At 40.6% G+C, this 20406-nt stretch overlaps 1 protein-coding gene across 3 annotated transcripts in view; it reads left to right on the top strand.

Annotated features, from left to right (window-relative positions):
* LOC136363407 (hyccin 2) overlaps positions 1 to 20406 on the top strand; it is a 68339-nt gene that overhangs the window by 35713 nt on the left and 12220 nt on the right. Inside the window, exons 12-17 of one of the 3 annotated variants that reach the window (XM_066322609.1) lie at positions 454 to 613; positions 16079 to 16222; positions 16497 to 16583; positions 17494 to 17580; positions 18382 to 18413; positions 19599 to 19656. In XM_066322609.1, the coding sequence (XP_066178706.1) occupies positions 454 to 613; positions 16079 to 16222; positions 16497 to 16583; positions 17494 to 17580; positions 18382 to 18413; positions 19599 to 19656 (568 nt within the window). Of the gene's footprint in view, positions 1 to 453; positions 614 to 6764; positions 14620 to 14951; positions 15183 to 16078; positions 16223 to 16496; positions 16584 to 17493; positions 17581 to 18381; positions 18414 to 19598; positions 19657 to 20406 lie in introns of those variants that run through there. The other 2 variants (XM_066322606.1, XM_066322607.1) reach the window with 2 other exon arrangements.

Genomic DNA, 20406 nt, shown 5'->3' with positions numbered 1-20406 from the left:
GAGGAGTGGTATGGGGAAAGGTGTGGTAGAAACCAGTCTTGTCCCCCTGTGCATAAAGCTACTGGCTGTTTGCATTGGTTTGGGCTGTGACTTAGTTTTATTGACACTCTTGTCATAAAACATAAATGGTATTTGCCTTGTCATATTGCAGTCTCTTTTGGATGGAGACTTTCCTGTATGTGTTGTTAACATCTGTCACTACAGATGGCAAAGATAGAACAGAATAAGTTGCCGCAAAAAAATGAAGAAAATTAATTCTGGTTTTGAGAGTTTGTGATGAGCTTTTCCATGTAATCAACTTTGAATCCTGGGCATGGTGTCACCCATCTTGAGGGGAATCTGGCATAATTACCAATTCTTGCTTGTTCCCCTGACTGTATCCAGCAAGAGATCCAATATTGCCATTAGTGCAATCAAGGACAGTAGTAGTACAGCATCTTACTTTTGTTTTAGGTTGCAAATGCCATGAAGAATTCGCTGCCTTTTGATGCTCCTGATGCCTCACAAGAAGGCCAGAAGGTACTGAAAGTAGAAGTTACTCCAACAGTTCCAAGGATTTCTCGGAGTGCTATTACAACAGCTTCTATCCGTCGTCATCGCTGGAGGAGAGAAGGTGAGCTCTCTGCCAGCAGCACATGTTACAATGTACTGTAGTCACCATCATCACTGTAATCTGGCTTCTGAGTTTGAATGTTTACGGAGCTTTGGGGGGGCTTTTTGTTTGTTTGTTTTTGAAAGTGATACTCCATAATAGTATATAGTATCTTACATCTTCAGAGCACTGCATGAATATTTTGGGTGTTTGTTTTGGTTTTGATTTTGTGATAAAATGTGAGGTCGATGAGGAAATGGAGAAACTGGAAAATGTTTAATAAGACTTCTTTTTTCTCCATGTAACATAGTATGAAAGTGTAGGGGTAAAGTGTAGCTTAGAATTTGAGTTCTTTGTTTAATCTGCACTAAAACTCAACAGCCTCCCATTGTAAATAGCTCAGGGAATGAATGCTAACGTCCAGACCTTAATAGGATTCCAGCTGTCTAAAGCTACTGATGGCAGAAAAACTGATCACACCTACCATCATATGAACCAGTTTTTTGGGGGGCTACAAAACAGGTTTGGATAATTTAGAATTAGTCTTTCCTCAATGAGTACTTAGATTGTAGGGAAGCGTGCTTGACTGTATGAAGAAAAAAAAAAAGTAATGATCTTTACCTTGATGTGATGACATCTTCAGTGTAGGTGTAGCAAAAAACTTGCTTTGAAATCACTTTGTCTACTTTTAAAGCTTTGTTACTTCATGTATAAAACATAAGTTTTAAAAAGCTGCATAAATCAATGAAGGTAAAAAGGAGAATAACGTAGGCATCAACTGATAGTAAAAAGTCTGAAAACAGGAATTACGTATTTTCCTGGGGTACGTTTCTTTCCCCTTTTATTTTTTATTATTCTTCTTGGTCACATGTGAAAGGATTTGATGACCTCTGGTCATCGACTGAATCAGGATGTCCAGGACAACAAGTAGCTGTCTCCTGTTTTCAGGACTCTGCGTCGTGTTTGTCTTCACTGTAGTTGCCATTCTATTCATTTGCTGGTCTCTGGTCTACAGTACAGCCCGCCTTTCCCTTTCTGTGGATGTTCTCACCACTTTTAACTAAGCATGGGTAGCATTTTGTGTTTGTTCCGTGTCTGCATAAACTTTCTATTTTCCCTGCCTGGGTTGGAATGCCAAGAAAGGAATAGAAAAGCGCTAAAATGTTATGTGTTGAATCCCAGATGGCTTTGACTTCTCAATCGAGGCTGACTCAAGCATTCCTGGCTCACCGATCCAACACGGCTCCACAGACCTAGGGATCAAACGTGAGCAAGAGGGGGAGGTGCTGATGCGCAGGACCCCTGAGCATGGCTTCCCGGAGCCCACCTTGGCAGCAGCCACAACAGAGGGTAGGACAGAGATGAGGAGGCAGAAGTCAGTGAGGCAGTTGCTGGAGGAGGATCCTGGCTCCCTATCCCCAAGCAGAACTTCTTTCCATTCTAGTGTGTGTTTCCGCTATCCCAGGGTGTATTAGCTTTCTTTGCAATACACACATCCCCTATATACCTAACATCAGGTCAGGAACTACCTTTTGTTATCATGTGGGCTGGCCTGTGGCTTGCATCTGTGTGGTGAAACACTGCTTGGCATGGCACAAAAAAAAAGACAGGGGTAATATCCAAGAGCTTTGGGATTGCTTGGAAACTTTCTATTACTGAGCATGTTTAATCTGATATTAAGAAGAAAAAGTATGCACCAGATGAACATGAATCTAGTCCTGAAAAGTAGACAGTACAGAGTATAAATGGATTTGGCTCCATTTTAGTTAAAATAGTGTCTTGTTAGTCTGCAGTTTTAAAATTTCCAATAATGAAGTTTCCTGTTGCCATTAAAAGTCAAGCCCATCTAAAACAGGTATACAGTTAATGATGTTTTATTTGTCAGTCATCCTTGATTGGAAATTCATATATGTACAACTCATTTAGAGCTGGCTGCTCTACAAGCACCAAAAAAGTGCTTTGTGTTTTCAGGAAGAAATGAGGTTGTCATGTTTCTAAAAACTTTAGAAACAATTACTGCTTTCTTTCTCAGTCGTGCTGTCCACACAAGTGCTGTAGGGCTTCTGAGGTCTGCTTGGCAGCCAAGAATAGCAGATAGAGTAGGTGGTAGATTTTTATTTTACGTAAGTTCATCTACTTTTGAGTAAAGATGATTTCCTTGATGAAAGACATAGTTTCAAGTACTGAACTTGAATCATGATTTCTCCTGAGGATGAGAATTAATTTTTTACAGATTTAGCTGAACATATTTTCAAGTACTCTCCTATCTTAAGCCTTCTTCTCTATGTGAACATTCCTTTGGTGTTTCCAGCCTGTGTAAGGATAATAGTTGATCATAAATGAGATTTATTTGAACATTCAGACATGAGCTCCATTTGTTCTTCAGATTTTTTCTTCAAGAAACAATAATCTGGAGAATTTGGACACTTCAATGTAGTGTTATCACAGAACTATTACACACTTAAAGAAAGTTGCTATCAAATAATAATTAAGATCTCATGCTTCTGTAGAAGAGAGTGGCATAATAATACTTAGTGCAGGTTTCTAATCTACTTGGTGCATTATGAATTTGAGCATGCTCAGTAAATGATCCTGTCTTCTCTTAAATGCACTTTTCACTTGATCCTACTCCGTTTTTTAACTCTTTGCATGTGCATGACCTGAAGGATATAGAGAAGTCCTGAGCTGCAGAGAACCTTCTGGGACAGACAGGAAGTGGGAAGAGAAGTTGATAAAAATGATCCATTTTAGTCTTGTTTGAAGCCATTGATATAATTTGGCATATTATTGGATAAGGCATCATTCCACATTCTCTACTTCAATACAAATGGATTGAATACCATTTACTTCTGTAAAATCAGCAGTGTATAATTGCATTCTTGATCAATCTGAGTTCTCCAGCTGATAGCATCTTGGAGAAGGCCAAGGAAAAGAGTTTGGCTTGATTATCAATGTAAAATTCTGGGTGTATATCCAGGGGTCCTGTTTGTTTTCTGACACTGATTTCACAGAAAGCTTCAGCCAGAAAATTCCCTCTCATAAATACCAGTTTGATGTCAAATAGCACAAGGAGAGACTGGTTACTTCTAGTGACTAACCAATCTTCAGGTATAGGAAGGATAAACATGCTAAAAGTAGTTTTAAAAAGATGCATAAAACCCCTTCTTCAGATCAGTGTTTTGACCCCTTAAGTAGAAAAAGATAAGACTTCAGGAATGACTCAGTAATGCAGTATGAGGTATTCTGCTTCTGAGTGGCTGCAGCTGCACTATTTTGGGTCAGTGGAGAACACTGAGTCTGTATGTAAAGTACTAGTTGTGTATATGCACAAATAAACTATTTGGGGACAGATTTGTTCTTATAAGGAACAGTGAGAGTCCTAAATACACACTGTAATGCAATGGATATGGTTTCTATTGGGTTGCAGTGTCTCTTTCTCTTTTGGCCTTAAAATAAAGGGTATTTGGAAGGGAATAGAGTTTTAGTTTTTGCTTCCTTTTGAAATTGTCTTATTGGTCTATTGGAACATAAACAAAACCAAAAACAAACAAAAGAGAGAAAACTTTGTTGTTAGATCATCCTGTTTTCCTTCCCAGAGTATGTAAGGACTCAAACAGTTCTGAGGGCAGTTTTTAGAGGAAAAATAAGATGTATTAAAAAAAGAATGTATTTGCAGAATTATTTTAACCCCATTGGGAACTTCTGTAAGTATGTGGTTCTGACTAGACAGAAACTATTTTGCATGTTATCTTCTCTATCTTCTTTATTTTTGAGCACTGCTGAGCAGCTTGGGCCTCTGTATAGTTGCAGCATCCAAAAGCTTTCAACAGCCCCTCTCAGTCTTATCTTTAAACCCTGTGCATAAAATGCCACTTTTTCAGTGTAACTACCCTGCTTCACTGTCCCTGAATAGGACATGTGCTTTAGCCTTCTTTTACTCAGCAATGTTTTAACAAAAACTTTGAAAAGTACTGATCTTCTTGTAATAGTAAAAAACTTAGCAATGTTGTCTGGAGACACCTTTTTACAAGCTCCACATCTTTCTATTGAATAAGGGCTTGAGAGGGGGCTTCAGCTGCTTCTCTTGCTGCTTGTAGCTGAACATGCTTTCATCCAGCTTTGCATGGTTTTATCAAGAAACATAAATGTTGGTTAATTGAAAAAGTGGTCTTGCATTTGGTATGGTCCAGTAATGTCTGATTTTTATCAGTACCTTGACTGTGTGTGGGAAGGTTGAAGGGGGGAATGTCAATGTGGATTGGGGATAAAATAGATCACTATATTATAATCTGTAAGAAAAGACAGGTATGTGTCAAGGAGAAGAGGAAGGCCTAGTTTGACCAAACAGGGTAGTCAGGAAGTGGGGAAAGTACATGCATTTTAAATATGGGTTATGGGAAGTTAAGGCAAGTGATGCACCCTTCATTTCAATAATTGCTCCGGGAATCTAAGGAGCTCCTTTTTCTAAGGCAAAAGGCCTAACCAAGGAAGACTGCAGTAATATGAACCAAATTATTTTTCTGCTTCTGTGAGGCTAATGAGTCAAATAGAACTATTGAGAACTACAGAATCATCTCTCATTGCATTGTTTTGAGAGAGGCTGAGAGTGCTCTGATTTGGAGATGTCTAAAGATTTTTTGTAAGCTGATACACAGTAATGGTAATTCCAAGACAAAGTTGCTTGAAAAGAAGTAGTAAATGTACAGAGGAATGTACTCCCTGTGAAGTTTTGGGTTTGCATTACACCTCAGAAATGTGCAGTTGGATCAGGCTGTATTCCTACTACACAGAGGTGGCAAGAACACCAAAAGCTTTCTGTCTGTTCTTTTTGCCATGATGTAAAATGTTCCTTAGCTAACACTCAGCATGAGAGGATGAGCTTCCACTCAAATGTTGGACTCTCTCAGGTACTTGCCACCATGTTTTTCCCATACCACAAAAAAGATTTAAACATGTTTATTTGGTGGCAAGCTGGGTTGAACAGTCTTAAAAGGAGAGCACCAGAGCAGCTTTAGCTGGTCTGGATCTGTATTTCTTCCAAATAATCAGATTCTACAGCTTCTACAGAGAAAAGAAAAATTCTTATAGCCTGAGTGACTCCTTTTTTGTTGACATGTTGAAAATTTATGCCTTATTCTCATTGAAATGAGATATATGGAGCAAAAACTGTAGCTCCATTTTCAGTTTTGAAATTTAAATACTGCTCAGTTTTCTACTAAAACTATAACTTCTGAGAACTTGGAGCTTAGAAAAGACTGGAATAAGATTAAAAGAAAAAAGCATTTGTGTGCATATTATATTATCATATTATAGCCTAAAAATAAGGATTTAAGAAAAATATTGTAATGCTTTTATTTGCTCTTCGAGATTCCAGTCAAAGGCACAGCACCTCTTCTGTAACAAAGTGTTTCAGAGATTTAATTTCTCTTAGTGCAAAGGTTGCCTTATTTTTTTTTCTCTGAAAAATGTAGATGTTAAGATAAAAGCAAATATGGTAGAAGCACCTGGATGGGATTGATGTAAATTCAGGGAGGATTGAATTTTAGAGAAGAGAGGACTAGGAATTAGGTTAATCTCCAATAGAGAGATCAAGTCACATTGTTCCAAGTGCCAGCTACACACAAGAGAAGCCTTCTACCTCTATGGAATATGGTGATTGCTAGCCTAGGAAGTAGCCTAATTCTGAAGCTTACTGAGCACTCACCAGAACTTACTCTGACTAGAGGAGATCCTTAGATCTTGCCTCAGACTAGGATAACAATAGTTTGAAAGAGTGGTGGGTTTGTTTTGGTTTGTTTTTTTTTTTAACGACACGTCGAAGGAGAATGGGTAACAGTATTTGCAGACCAAGCTAAAACAAATTAACCAAATGGGGCCCAATTCTTGTTTTTAGACAAAGTTTGGGACCAGTATTCTGACTGATAAGAGTGTTAGAGATGAAAGGCCAGACAAGCTCAGTGAGCACTTCCTGTTACTCTCTATTATTCTGCTAAATATGGCAGGAAAATTGGCTGAGAATAAAAAAAATTTAGGCAAGTGTAATCCAAGTGGATTAGCAAATGAGGTTTGTTTTGACATTCTGTGCACATCTTTGTCTTCATGTAACTTGAATGCCTTCTGTGTTTTCTGATTGGTTTGGGGGTTTTTGGGTTGCTTCTTTTTTTCTTAATAGATACTGAAGGTGTAAATGGAAGAGAGGAGTCTGTGAACCTTAATGATGCTGATGAAGGATTTTCATCGGGAGCTTCTCTCAGCAGTCAGCCAGCTGGGACCAAACCTGTATCCTCTGTATCCCAAAAGGGCAGCTTAAGGAAAACAGCAAGTGGGCGTTCCACCAAGGAGAAAGAAACCTCTTCTGCAGCAAAGTCCAACGAGAGCCCTCGAGATTCAGTAGCTCGAAAGCAGTACACGCACCAGTCCTCTGACCTGGATGGAGATATAATGGAGATGACTCCTACTAAGAAACACCTCAGCCTGCCTGCTGGGCAGGTGGTGCCAAAAGCCAGCAGTTTGGGCCTGATCAGGACCGCCAGTGCTTCCTCCAGTAAATCATTTGACTATGTGAATGGCAGTCAAGCAGGCTCCAGTGCTGGAGCTGGTACAGAGGGTTTTACCAGTCTAGCAGCTGGCAACACCAATCGGTTTTCAACTATCAGCCTACAGGAGGACCGGCTAGGCCAGGCTGGGGAAGGTAAAGATCTCCTTTCCCCAGGAGCTCCCCTAACCAAGCAGTCTCGATCTCCGAGTTTCAATATGCAGCTGATATCCCAGGTGTAACTTCGACTCCCTTCCTTAGTATTCCCTCTTCCCCCTTAATCCCTGGCAAGTTCATCCTTAAGCAAAACATGAACCATCATCCCACAGTGTGAAAATACTGACTGTTGTGATCTTGTTTGATTTGGTTTAGCTATCATACTGTATTACTGAAACAGCAATAATTCCTCCCTCACCTTCATCCTCCTTCCCCCTTGTAAACATGGTTGTGAAGCAGTATACAATGTACTGTATGCCTTTGTCCATGCCTTCCTTTCTCCTTGGGTGATGTGCAATCCATCGTAGGCTGATCAGTCCCATTTCAACACTGTGAGACTGGAGACACCGGCAGAAATGGTGAATGTGATCCCTATGAGATGATGCTTTGGCTTTGTTAAGAAATAGAAACGGGTTTGTTTTCTTGGTCTGCAGTACTGCAAAGACTACTGGATCCTGACTTGTCTTTCTCAGAACCAGGAGTGCCTCAGAGATTCTAGTGTGACTTTGGAACCTCTCTGAGTCTGTGCAATCAATTCTGGGGAGGGGATTGTCATTGCTGCTCCTGGTTGCCTACTGCACTTTTTTCATTAAAATGGGGGTAGTTTTTTCTTGACTGCCCCCAGTCTCTTATCCCAGAAGCTTTTGATGTTCAGCAACTGAGACATGCGTATTAAGAAGCTGTTTTCCCTCGGAGAGAGGATTCTAGGTTGATAATGTAGGTTACAATGCACTTCTAATGGCGTTGTAGCCATTTGTAATGTTACATGTCTTCCCCTCCAGGACACAGGGTCATTCTGCATTTAGACTAAAAGTTAGACACCACCATGCTGTTAAAGCAATTTGGTTTGTAAGTGGGAAGGAAACATTACTTCCCCAGGATATAATGGCTAGCTCTGCTTCATTTTTGTTGTTGTTGCTGTTGTTGTGAGGTGCTGATCACCGAATTGCAAGGTGTATTCGGGTAAAGAGTATTTCTCAGGCTGCTGTCTTTTGTGTCATGGCTGTTGGGACACCCCCACCCATTTCAGCTGCTTTCTCAATGTCCCTGAATTCAATGATGGAGTCATTTGAGGAATCCTGCAGTCCAGACAGACCATACTCTCAAGGTGCTGTCTCAGGGATAGACAATAGTTTGCTAGAAACATTGAAGCTTCAGTGTGAAATGCTTTTCTAGCAATGCTCTTTGTGCAAAGGGGTACTGACAGTCATTTTTTTCCCCCAGAAGGATCACACTTCATTGCCTTGGTATATATAATCTTTTGAGGTTTTTTAACTCTTATTTTTGTGGATTGGCCCTACTCTAGAAAATGCAGAACTCATGCCATTGAGCCAAGCCTCAAATATGTGTGACTGGTGTGTGGGCACTTGCTGGTACTTATGTTAGAGAACACTGCTTAGAAGCACATTTCTGGTTACACTGGAGAATGTTTGGCATTCTCTCTCCATCTCTCTGTCTCTTTTTGGATTGATAGAAAAGGGGAAAGTTCATCCTCTCTGCTTAAGTCCTGTATGATATCCTGGAAGTTTACAAACTGTAAACGCACAGGGGAGAGTTACAGTTTTTATGTGGGCACTTTCATTTCACTGTCACTGTGAAGGATAAATGTAAGCAGTTACAACAGCAGGCTCTCTTTGAATGATACTATTTAAGATATTCAGAACAATGAATGACATGGTGTGGTATTGCTGATAGTTGATTTTGGTGGGTTGTTTTTTTTTTTTTTTAATGCTTTATTTCAAATAGATTTTTTTTCAAATTTACATTAAAAATCATTAAAATATTTGAAGGGTTTTTTGTGATTTGATGAGTCACCTTGGTAGCCTAGTCTTCATATCATACAGTCATAAAGTAAATTTAGAAGCATCTCATGTAGAAATTCAGGTAAAGAGTAAATAGACTCATCAGAAGGAAAACCTGACAGTTTCTAAATGGAAATTAATTCTTAAGGACCACCAGTCATGCACAGATGGAACTGAGCAAAGCTGAGATGAAGCTACAAGTCTCACATTTCTGTAAAGATGTCAAAAGCTGTATATGGTTAAACTCTTCTCGATAAAATAAAATTTTCCTAGTGGAGGCAATTGGTAAGTCATGACTGGAAGTAACAAGTTGATACTTTGTAGAGAGTATCAAAAAAGGAAATTTGCTTGAATATTTGGGAAAGAAAAGGTCAGGAGTGTCAGCTAATTTCCTATCACTTATTTTTAGTATTTTAAAAGTAAAGTTCTTTATTAGCAAGGTTCTCTACTTTGTCATTAGATTAATTCCCCCAGAAGTTTTAAGACACTTAAATTGGCATCAGGTCAAATTTTACAACCGTTTTTTTAAAACTGTTTTTTTTGTGTGGGGTCCCGCACTATGAAAACTATTTCAGGAAAGTGAGACAGCTTTACTGGCTTCAGATAGGGAAGTGAAATGTACATGTGTAAATTCAAATTGGCAAAAACCTCAGACAAACTACCTTTAAAATATCTTTACACTTCTCATTTTGATCTTGTGCCTTTTTTTACAATTTCATTCATTGTATTTTGTTTTGTTCTTGTGTATATATACCTACTCCATATCAGTCTTTTTTTAAAAGAGTTCAAATTTATCCCTGTAAAAAATTATGGTTTTTATGTGCTGATGTGGTACATCTCTGACTTCTCAAAAATCGCCCTTTTAGTTCAGTGTTCCAGTTGTGGGAGCTTGTTTGGTTGTTTTTCAGCCAAGTACTGTTGAACATTTACCTTACAAATCAAGTCATCACAAGTGTCTACAAACCAGCTGTAGTACCAGGCTCTGCAGTGTGTCATGTTTGTCCTTAGTGCTTCTAGACGTGTCTCAGGCTGTGCTGAGGTGTGTCAAGATCGTAGCAAAGCTTTGTACACTATGTTCAGTACCTTCCGAAGTGCTGTGGCAGAAATAAAATTAGAAGTGTCTGGGATATGGGTGGAAGGAATAATCTGCAGGGTTTCTGATTATATATGCTAAATACTAAACAAAGTACAAAACATACTTAAATTTTTCTGACACCTGTGACAAATGTTTAGACTTAAATCAAACCTCCTTATCCTAAATTCACTCTGCTGTCTCTTCTTTTAGAACATTTGGTACTTGAGGCACTAGATTTAGATTTCTACAATGTTTGAACTGCAGCTGCAGCATTATAAAAGGACAAGAAGCAGAACACTATTATTTTTTCCCTCCGTATGTGTGCATGCATGCAGATACATGCAATCCTTAGGTGAGGAAGGGTAGATGCTATATTCTGATGTATACGTGTATTTCAGTAGGGAAAAATGAAATATTCCTTGATACACATCACAATATGCTGCCATTTTGGAACAATTTTTTTTTTTTTACTTTGTAATTTTAAGAAAATACAAGATGTTGGGATTGTGAACTCTAGCTTGATTATCCTTTTCAGGGATTTATTGTCAGCAGCTTTTTGGTTGAAAGGTGAACCGTATTTTCATTCTGCAGAGAGCAAAGTGAGGAAGTAAAAATAACTATTAAAATTAATGTTGCAAGATGACTGTTTAAATTGCTGTATTATCCCTTTAGTTTTCATTTGGAAGAATTCATAAAATGGATACTTCTGTATCACTTTTAAGTGCAGATTTCTTTGAGCCCCCTTTTTGATGTGAATTTGAAGTTTTTTAACAGCATGCTTCATTCTGTAATGCTGAACATCGTGTTGCAGCCAGTAAGCGTTAGATCTAGTATTTGTAGATTGCAAGTGTGTTGGTCTTAAATGCGTTTCCAATATACGCCTGCTAGCTTTAACGTAATTAAAGTCATCAAAATAGTGGGAAAAGAAAAGATGTTTTCTGACAAAGTATTTATTTGCACTACTTATGAATACTGGAGTTTACTGGGACAGGGTTTTTTCTCACCATGTGAGGTTTACTTGTGTGTGAGTAGGTACATACATTTGTCACGTGCTGACAATCAATTGCCTCAACTGTGTGTATACTGTATGTAAATAGGAACGTATTTTTCAAGATTAAGGGGGAAACCTGCATCTTAGTGGTGGTAAAGCTGCTCTGCAGTAAGGTGACCCCAACTCTGCTTTTTGTCTTCAGATACTATGTGGTTTGTTCTACTTCTTTAAAGAAGTTTATTAGTGTTCTTGGAAAATTGTAGCTCCAGGGAAATTTTCCTCAATATTTAATGTATAACATGTTCAGAGAATTATATTTTGAAAAATTAATTTTGGAATAGATAATTCTATGCTATGGCTGTATTTTAACCTAAGAGTTTGAACTTGTCCTATTTTATCATGAACCAATGGCTATCTCCTATAAGTGTTCAGCATTTTAACTTGGGTCACAAACCAGACATTTTTGTTTATCTTGGCTTACAAATCTAAATTAATCTGAAGACTAAGAATCAAGAATAACTTCGAATAGTTCATAAAAATCAAGCTGTACAGTATAGGTACTGTGGTCATATTCCTAGACGAGGTGTGGAAAATACAACGGAATATGTTTGAATGAATGTACTGCACACAAAACAAAAATACTTTGATGTTAGTAGATCTAATAATCTCATCCTTAAATTCTCTTATTGCCAAAGATACTGCTACCTTGGCATGTTTATGTAACATTAAAACCATTAGCTAGGTGTCATTTGTAACAAGCATTTATATCATAGGAATAGTTTTCATCAGAAGAGTAAACATGCCCCTTTTATTTCAGTTTCTTGTTTAGGATTATTGCAGGACTCAAGTTGCAAAATATCACTCCTTTTCAAGTATGCTAAGCAAACAAGCCACATCCTCTGTACTTGCATCACATTCTTTAATATAATTTAGGTTTTTATAATTTTCCAATATTTTATATTTTCTTCAGAATTTTAAATGCTATTTGTTTCGAGCATATGGACCTTAATCTCTGTTCATTAATTTTGTTTTTTCCTCACTGGCACTTGGATAAACTTTGCTGTTGAAAGCTTTTCTGTAGGTGATTCGGGGTAGTAAATCATGACATGGGTGTTGTGAGTACATGTATCAGTCTGTCAAAATTTCTGTCATGACCATCTGAAGAGACAAAATACTTCCCTGCCTCTTCCACAGTGGTGGAAGATGGTGGTGAGGTGTGACCAGCTTGGTTTGTTTCTGAAAACAATGAGTTGATTTTGCAAGACTGGTATTTACAAGGTTTTCCACATAGTCATAATGAGTTTTTATTTAAAATAAATCTTGGAACAAGATTTTAAAACAACAGCCAACCATATTAGATAAGCTTGCCTAGTAAGTTTGTCAAGTGTCAAGGCCTGTGATATTAAAAGTTTAGAAGTAAGCTCTGCAAGTCCTAAGGGTACCTTACAGCTTCAAGAAAAGGATTTAGTAAAAATCTCTCCCATTTAATCATCTATATTTGAGATTTAATGGGAAAAAATATACAATATTTGCTTCCATCCTTTTACTTTTTTTTTCTCTAGGCTTACCTCTGCCTGATTTTTTTTTTTTAACTGTGTTCATCAGATTTTACCAAAGGTGGTATCTGAGGGACCAACTGAATTTAAAAGGGGTCCATAAATTATCCCTTCTGTCATAAAGAATTACTAAGGTTTTCCTGTGAGGAGCTGTTGATGGGAACAAATGTATATTAAAGCTTTGTATCTGTACAGTAAAACGTTGCCCTACATTTTAGCTTATGCATGATGAGCAGAGTGATGAGATCAAGTTTTATTGACCAGCTACTTGGTTGTGAGCTCCCAGTGTTTTACAGTCTGTAAGATTGAAGCCGTTTGAGAGAAGGCTCTCTTTGCATTCTGATACAACTTTTTAATGAGTGATTAATAATCTATTCAGGAGCAAAAGTTTAAATTGCTTTAAAATGTGGTTTAGAATTCTCACAGGTTTTGATTTTAGAAGGTAAAATGATAAGGTGAGATGTCTGTTTAGAAGTATCTGCTGGTAAAGTGTCTCTATGGTGCTTTGTCATGGAAACTTCCTTACAAATCAGTAGTGAATCCTCTCTGTTAGAGTCCTCATCCTCCCCAGAACTGATCACAAAACAGAAAAAGTAGAGCAACCTTTTACCTTTATTCTAAAAGAAGTACTTGGGAGTAACAGAAATACTGGCTATTGACACTGTTCTTTCTGTTCAGACAGTTACTGTTGTTGTGCTAGAATTTCATGTTATTAGTTTATAAAAAATGCAAGTAGTAAAAACTTTGTGGCTTCAAGTATACAGTAGATGTGAGTTAACAATCACTCAGGATAAATCAACATGTCAAAGTATTAATAGATTCCTAGTACTGGGGTGTGTGGTGTGTGTGTGTGTGTGTGGCAGTGTTCAATGATTACTTTGAAACAAAACTTCTGTTTTCTTGCACATAGTACATACTTTAGGGGTGGATATTACTAGCTGGTTATTTATGGACAAATACCATATGATTAAATAAAACAGAGTCATTTAACACTTTTTTTCATATTGAAGATTCCAGGAAAAAGCTAATAAAGATTTTTAATATTCAGCTACTCTTAATACATTTTAGATTTACTATGGTAGCTTTTATTTGCTATTAGAAGACCCAAACAACTAAATTGATATATACCCCATGCTGCGTTTTTTAAATTTGTAATTCCTGTACTTGACAATGAGTTTTTTGATCTGTTTTTGTCCTTGTAAGAATACAGGACTTGCTCTCCGTTTTACTAGCGAAAAGAAACATTCTGCAAGGGTTAAAAGATTATTTTCTTACTTTTTCGTCATACCAGGTTTGTTTCTCTGAACTAAGGTTTCTGAGGATTTTTACTACTTTAGCATTGTGTAATCCCACAGGAGGAGCGTAAGCAGCGCGTAGCCCGCTGTGTGGCACACAGGCCGGGCAGGAGGAGCCCTCCTGACAGCAGAGCCTCCCTGCCTGCGGTGTGAGCCCAGGCCTTCCACATTCGGTACTGCTGAAGGACTAAACCAAACAGGTTTTTAATAACCGTGACCTCTGCTGTAGATGTCCTTTAACCTGGGGACCAGGGAAAGTCTTCATTCTTAGTCCTGAAGAAGGCGCGTATTGAAGATCATGTTATTGGTGCATGTAAGCCATTATCTTAACTGTCTTACTGAGCTGGTTCATGCTGTTGACTTGTTGAAATGTGAAATGTAGTTACTATTGACTTTGTAAATACCTGCCAGAGAAGAAATATAATTATTTTAAATCGTTGTAAATAGAGATGTATAAAACTCGACACAATCTGCAATGCAGAAAGAATTATATATATATATATATAAATATATAAAGATGTTAAATAAATATCGTGCTGTTTCTGAACAGAACTGAACGCTTTGTGAATTGCTGGTTTTTTCAGGCGTGCCCCGGGCAGGCGCGGGGGCTGTCCCCGCGGAGCCGGAGCCGTGAGGGGGCTCTGGCGCGGCCGCTCCTCCGCTGCGGGGCCCGCGGCGGCTTCGCGTCGCCATAGCGACCGCGGGCACGAGCCCGGGGGGCGCGCGCGTGCCCGGCGGCGGAAGTCCCGCCCCGCGGCAGAGGCGGGCTGGCAGCAGGGCGCGGGTTGGCCGCGGCACGGGTCACTCAAGGCGCGGCGCCCGGGTTGGCCGCCTCGGGGCGGCCGCTGGCCGGCGCGTGAGCCCGGTTCCACCTCCTGCCGCCGCCGCCTCTGCCGGGGGCGCGGGAAGCGAGCCCCGGTCCCGCGGGAGCCGCCGTGAGGGGTGAGGAGGGGCCGGTCCGCGCCCCCCGGCGGCGGCGCCCCCGGGCGGCGGGGCCGCGCCCACGTGACGGACGCCGCCATGAGCTGGCCCCAGGGGACTCGCAGCAGCAGCCGCCGCTCTCTGCAGGTGAAGTTCGTGCCCGACGAGGACGTCCTCAAGCACATCGCCGACGACGCAGGTACAGCCGGCCCGGGGCATAGCCCAGTCCCGGGCGCTGGGGAGAGGGGTCCGAGCAGCCGCGGCGGTCCCCGAGAAAGGGGCTCTGCGACACCGGAGCTGGGTGCTGCAGAGCCTCGCAGAAGGACGAGGCCTCCGGAGTCGTTCCGCCCCGCTTGGCCCCTCGGTGGAGTGTTTCTGTCCCGGTTACGAGCTCTCGGTACGAGCTGCCGCAGTAGCGGCGTGTACTAGTGCCAGGAGCCGGGAAACTGCTCGGGCCTGACGTGCTTAAACACTCGCACGGTCAAACCGGAAGAGGGCTCCAGGTGTTTGCCGTGGGAGTGTTACGCCGCAGTTCTGGCGACTTTTAAGGTGGGGAACCTCTGCGGAGATGCTTAAAACTTGCCAGTGCAAGGCACGGAGCATCCAGTTCAGACGTCGCTGCTGATCCTGCTTTGAGCAGAAGGTCATGCAGACGGTCTCCAGAGGGCTCTCAGCCTAAATTCTCTCTAAATTCAGTATACTGACAGCCTACAGGCAAGGTATTTTCCAGTTGCTCCTTTTCTCTAGAAAAAATAAGGGTTGACAAGTACTATCCCTTCTGCATGTAATTTGGTACTGTAATGTGTGATCCACTGTAATTTCTCTCGTTTCTCTCTGTGGAGCTGCTGTTCGCTGAAGTGGGTGTCTAATGGACTAGTCCTCAGGGACTGCAGGAGCCAGCATTTGTGGTGAAGGAGGGATGAATGGCTGTAGGGTCAGCTACTGACCAACTGTTCTTTTAGTTTAATAATATCAGCGTTGAATTTGTTTAGTAATTTGCATAACAAGAACCTGGTCTCTAAATTGTGTGGCTGCATGCTACTGCAATAGAAATAATGAAATAGCAGGAGGTTAAAGCTTTTATTGCAATTCTAGGAGCTAAAGTACGGAAGGACAAGGCTCAGCTGAGTGTCAGTGTGAAGAGATTTGTGAAGAAGCTTGAGAATATTTCTGATAATGAAGCTCAGGAGATCCTGGAAGAGAAGAACTATGTTGCTGCTCTTGGAATATGTGCCCAAGGTATTAGCGGGGGAAAACCTAACACAGCTCTGGTTTCAGGAGATTCTTGCTGTAGGGTTGTACAGTGTTGGTGAAATTGCTTTTGAGGGCTCAATCTGCTCTGTGCTTGTGGTAACAGGTAGAAGAGAAGATTATGATTCTAGGATTTTATTGTTATACTTGTTTTGTAACACCTGCAATATAAAGTCAAATAGTGAAATGTTGGATTCCATCTTTCTTGGGTTGGGCATATCAGTGCTTTTAAAATAGCTGCAAGTAACATTTCTTTTCACAGATCCACTGGGAAATGGCTCAAATATTAGTGGTGGTGAAGTTTACTCATTCCAGACTCCCAAACGTGCCAATAAAATGGCTGAGCTGGGTATGTTTTGCTCTTTTTTCTCTGTGCATTTAGGAGAAGCAAGCATAAAGTGGCAGTTCCAGAGAGGGTGGACTGTTTTAGTTCAAATAAGGTGCTTGAGCTGGGTTGTCACTCACTTGAAGAGTCTTTGTATGCCCAGCACCATGTGAACTTCATTATGTGTTAATTTGTCAGAGCTAATGATACATCCTACAAACAATGATCTGAGGGAGAGGAATCATCCTGCAGTAGCCCTATAAAGGAGCTCGTTTTGGTGCCTCTTAGTTTCTGCTGTCTGTTGGGGAGTTGTGTTTCCTATCTTAGACCTCCTTCTGCAGCAGCCTGGATTTCACTGGTGCTCCCTCCTGGAGCTATGACTCAGTTTGAGAACTGAGGGAAGTCAAGCTGTGACAGTGTGTTAGTCCCAGTGTTGTTACAGGGAATAGGCTGTTGGTCATACAGTGGTAGGGACAGTTAGCAGGATATGGTGACCTTTCAGATTCACATCAGTCCGTGAACTCCAGCTTGTACTGATAAGGAATAGACACAGTAAATTGTTCCTCCTGGCTAACTGATGTGTTTGCTATATCAGATGATCTGTTATGTCCAGCTGAGCAGTCTTAAAGGACTAAGTGAGCCTGACCAAACCTTGCTCTAATTCGAAGATCTCCCAGAGATCAAAATGTGCTCTGCCATTGCATCAGCCATATTTGAAAAATGAAATCATTGATGAGTTCAGCCTTTGAAAAATCTTTGCTGGTGAATACAGCCACCTTCTGAGTTAGAAAATTCCAGAAATCTTGGTTCCTGAAATAGCTAGGGAATTAATATATAGACAGCATTTCAGGTGTAAGGCTCCATTTTTGACTATCCAGAGGTGGAAGTTTTGTACCTGACATGTCTTTCCTTCTCTTCCCCCTATTTCCTACAGCCTCTGAATTAGCCCAGACACCAGAAAAGAATGTGATACCTAATCACTCCAAGTGCCCCGAGAAGATGGCCAAAACCCCTCAAAGCAGTAAGTCCTGTGATGGTTTGGGGAACTGTAGCTGAGTGAACAGAGGTTATGTTTCTTTTTGGGTGGTGGAGTGGATGCTTGAGTTCCAGCTTCTGTCATGTTTCTAGCCAGGATAACACTGTGGGCTGAGCTGTTTGATGTGCCTGGCCTGTGCTTCACCTGAGTGTCAAATCTCTTCTTCTGCCTGGCTGCTCTAGAGGAAACATGAACTTCCCTCTCATCTGTTGCTGTGACATTTAACGCCTTCCTCTCTATTCAACAAAAATACTTGGACTTGAGAGAGTTATGAGCTGGGCTGGTGTGTTGAACACTGATTGGGTAGGACTGTGTGAGTGTCCATGTAAAAATTCACACTTTATTATATAATATTTAACACCTAGTGCTGCAGAGAGAAATACTGATGGTGGAAGTCAAGGCAGGTCAACCCTGGCAAGAACATGTGCATTTGTGCTTGGAAATGGAGTCTGCTGTGCTCAGGGAAAGCACATTAGCTCATTTCTCAGCCTGCTCCCTCCTTCCTGAACTCCCAAACCCGTGACCAAGAATTAAAAGCTGCCTTCTGTGGTAATAACATTGACTCTTGTGTGAGTTGACACAGGCAAGCTGCTGGAGCCACCGCAAATTCACAGCCAGAGTGCAAAGAGTAAATTTATTTCTGTTATCTTCCTGAAGCAACACCTGGGCAGAGGGAGATGAATGGAGATGCAGGCACCCTTCCATGTGGTTCAGTGCTAGAACCAGCCTGCTGTTCACACTTGAAATTTTGCAATACTCTCTACAATGTTGTTTCTTCCTTTTCAGAATGTTCAAGTTCAAACAAAGTGCAGCAGAGGGTGAGTAGTAACTTTATATTGCTTGGATTTTGTGTTTGGGTTTCTTCCCCACTTGTACTGGCCTTGAAATTACTACAATTCTGGAAAGGAAGGGCCTTGAAAAGCATAATCCGCAGTAGAGATGTCTCTTCTGTTCTACCCAGACAGGAGTAATTCGAGTGAGAACCATTAACCAGGGTCATGGGGTTTGGAGTCAGTGAGAAAACAGTAGGTTAGACAGCTTAATAATAATGAGTGAAAACTATTTCCTTGCATCACACAAGTGAGGATGCTAGCTTTCCAGTTTCTCACTAAAGAAACAGCCCTAATTGTAAGAAATGTTGTTCAAACAGGAGTTCCAGCTGTGATGCTGTTCATTTTCTTACGTACCATAAAGTTTTATAAAGGTTTATAAAGAATAAATTGGGATAATGGGTGGATGTAGGTTGGTGTTGTGTTTTGTGATGCTATAGAGAGATACAGTCCAGAACTTCCAGCTGTGTTGGCTCTGGAATGAAAGAGTTGGCTTTCTAAAATGGTGCAGCATCATAGCAGAAATGTGTGCACAGCTTTTCTGGTATGAGGTTCCAGGATGAAATATACCTGTAAAAGACATGCTATTTGGGGATGCCATATTCACTGCTTGATGATTTCATATCCACTTTGTCAGGATCAACAAAAGTATTTCGTAAGTATTGCAGACTTGATCCAGTGTCCAGTCAGGTGTGTGCTTTACACATATGTAAGGAAGAGCCCAGGCAGCTTGGATTCTTTTGCTGTACTTGTGGGCTTAGTATGCTGAGTGGTCTTCTGTCATTCTGGTCATTGTTTTCATAGAGGACTTCCAGATGACTTTGAGTAGACAGCATGATGTGGAAGGTGACTGCTGTGGGGACTGAAGCATTTCCAGTTTTTCGTTGCTTTAGTTCTGACTGTTCCTGAGCGGCCAAGATTGGCATCTTGGTCAGAGATTTCAGTTTTCTGCTCTCCATCTTGAGCTGAAGAAATTAAGCCCCTTTTGGAACTTGATCCTGTCTCCCTCTGAATGGGAAAACAAGAACTCTCTCCATACTTAACTGCCTCTGCTTTTCTAGTTTCATGTGGGCTGAAATAGTTTGGAAATGTAACCTGTCTTTGCTTGGCAGAGAGCTGTTTAAAGGAGAGAGATGTTTTCTTCTAATGCATGTTTTTTCTTTGCTCTTCCAGAATAAAAAGAAAGAATTTGTGTCCACCACACCTTACAGACTCAGAAAGAGACTAGCAGGTAAAGATCAGCCTTTGCAGTCAGCTGCCACAGTCAATGAGGCACTGTGTTCAAGGGAGAGTGTTTTCCTGTTGAGCTGTCTGTGGTAGCAGTGTGACTGAAACAACCTGATACATCTTGCAGGGAGTGTAGGAATGTCCTTAAGAAAATCTCTGTAGACCTTTCCTCTACAACTGATTGCTGCTAAGGTGAGGGGTGGAAGGGTTAGAAGGACCAAGTTACTGAACTTGAGTAACATGATCAAGAGAGACAAAACTTTCAGTATTCTTACCTATTTAGTGCAGCCCAATTGCTTGAACCAGGCATAAAACTTTTTGATGATGGCTGGGACATCCATGTCAAAGTATTTCCAGTAACTGGTTGGCTAAACCAGAATGAATGCAGAGGAGAGTTTAGGAAATGGTATTCCTATTTATTCTGTGTTGAGAGACCAAGACAGAGCCAGATTTCATCTGTGCTTTTCAATCAGCGCTGCTAACAGAGGTATTTTACAACTTTTTTTTTCTGAATGTGACATAGAAGAGACTCAGCCTGTATGATTGGCATTTGGGAAAACTGACATAGAGATGCTAAGAGAAACAGGGAATTCCACTGTCCATTTTTAGTCTCTTTTTATGGTATGGTGACTTTTCTTAGTTGGTATCAAGGAGGAAGCTTTACTTAACAATACTTTGTGATCTTAGAACTGCAAAAGAAATGGGCACCTGTGTTTGCAGTTCTCTTAAGCATTGATTTTACCTTTTTGTGAAA

The sequence above is a fragment of the Sylvia atricapilla genome, chromosome 7, assembly GCF_009819655.1.
Source record: "Sylvia atricapilla isolate bSylAtr1 chromosome 7, bSylAtr1.pri, whole genome shotgun sequence".
NCBI classification, from domain to species: Eukaryota; Metazoa; Chordata; class Aves; order Passeriformes; family Sylviidae; genus Sylvia; species Sylvia atricapilla.
The sequence above is the reverse complement of the archived record's forward strand: the minus strand, read 5'-3'. Positions and strand labels throughout refer to the sequence as shown.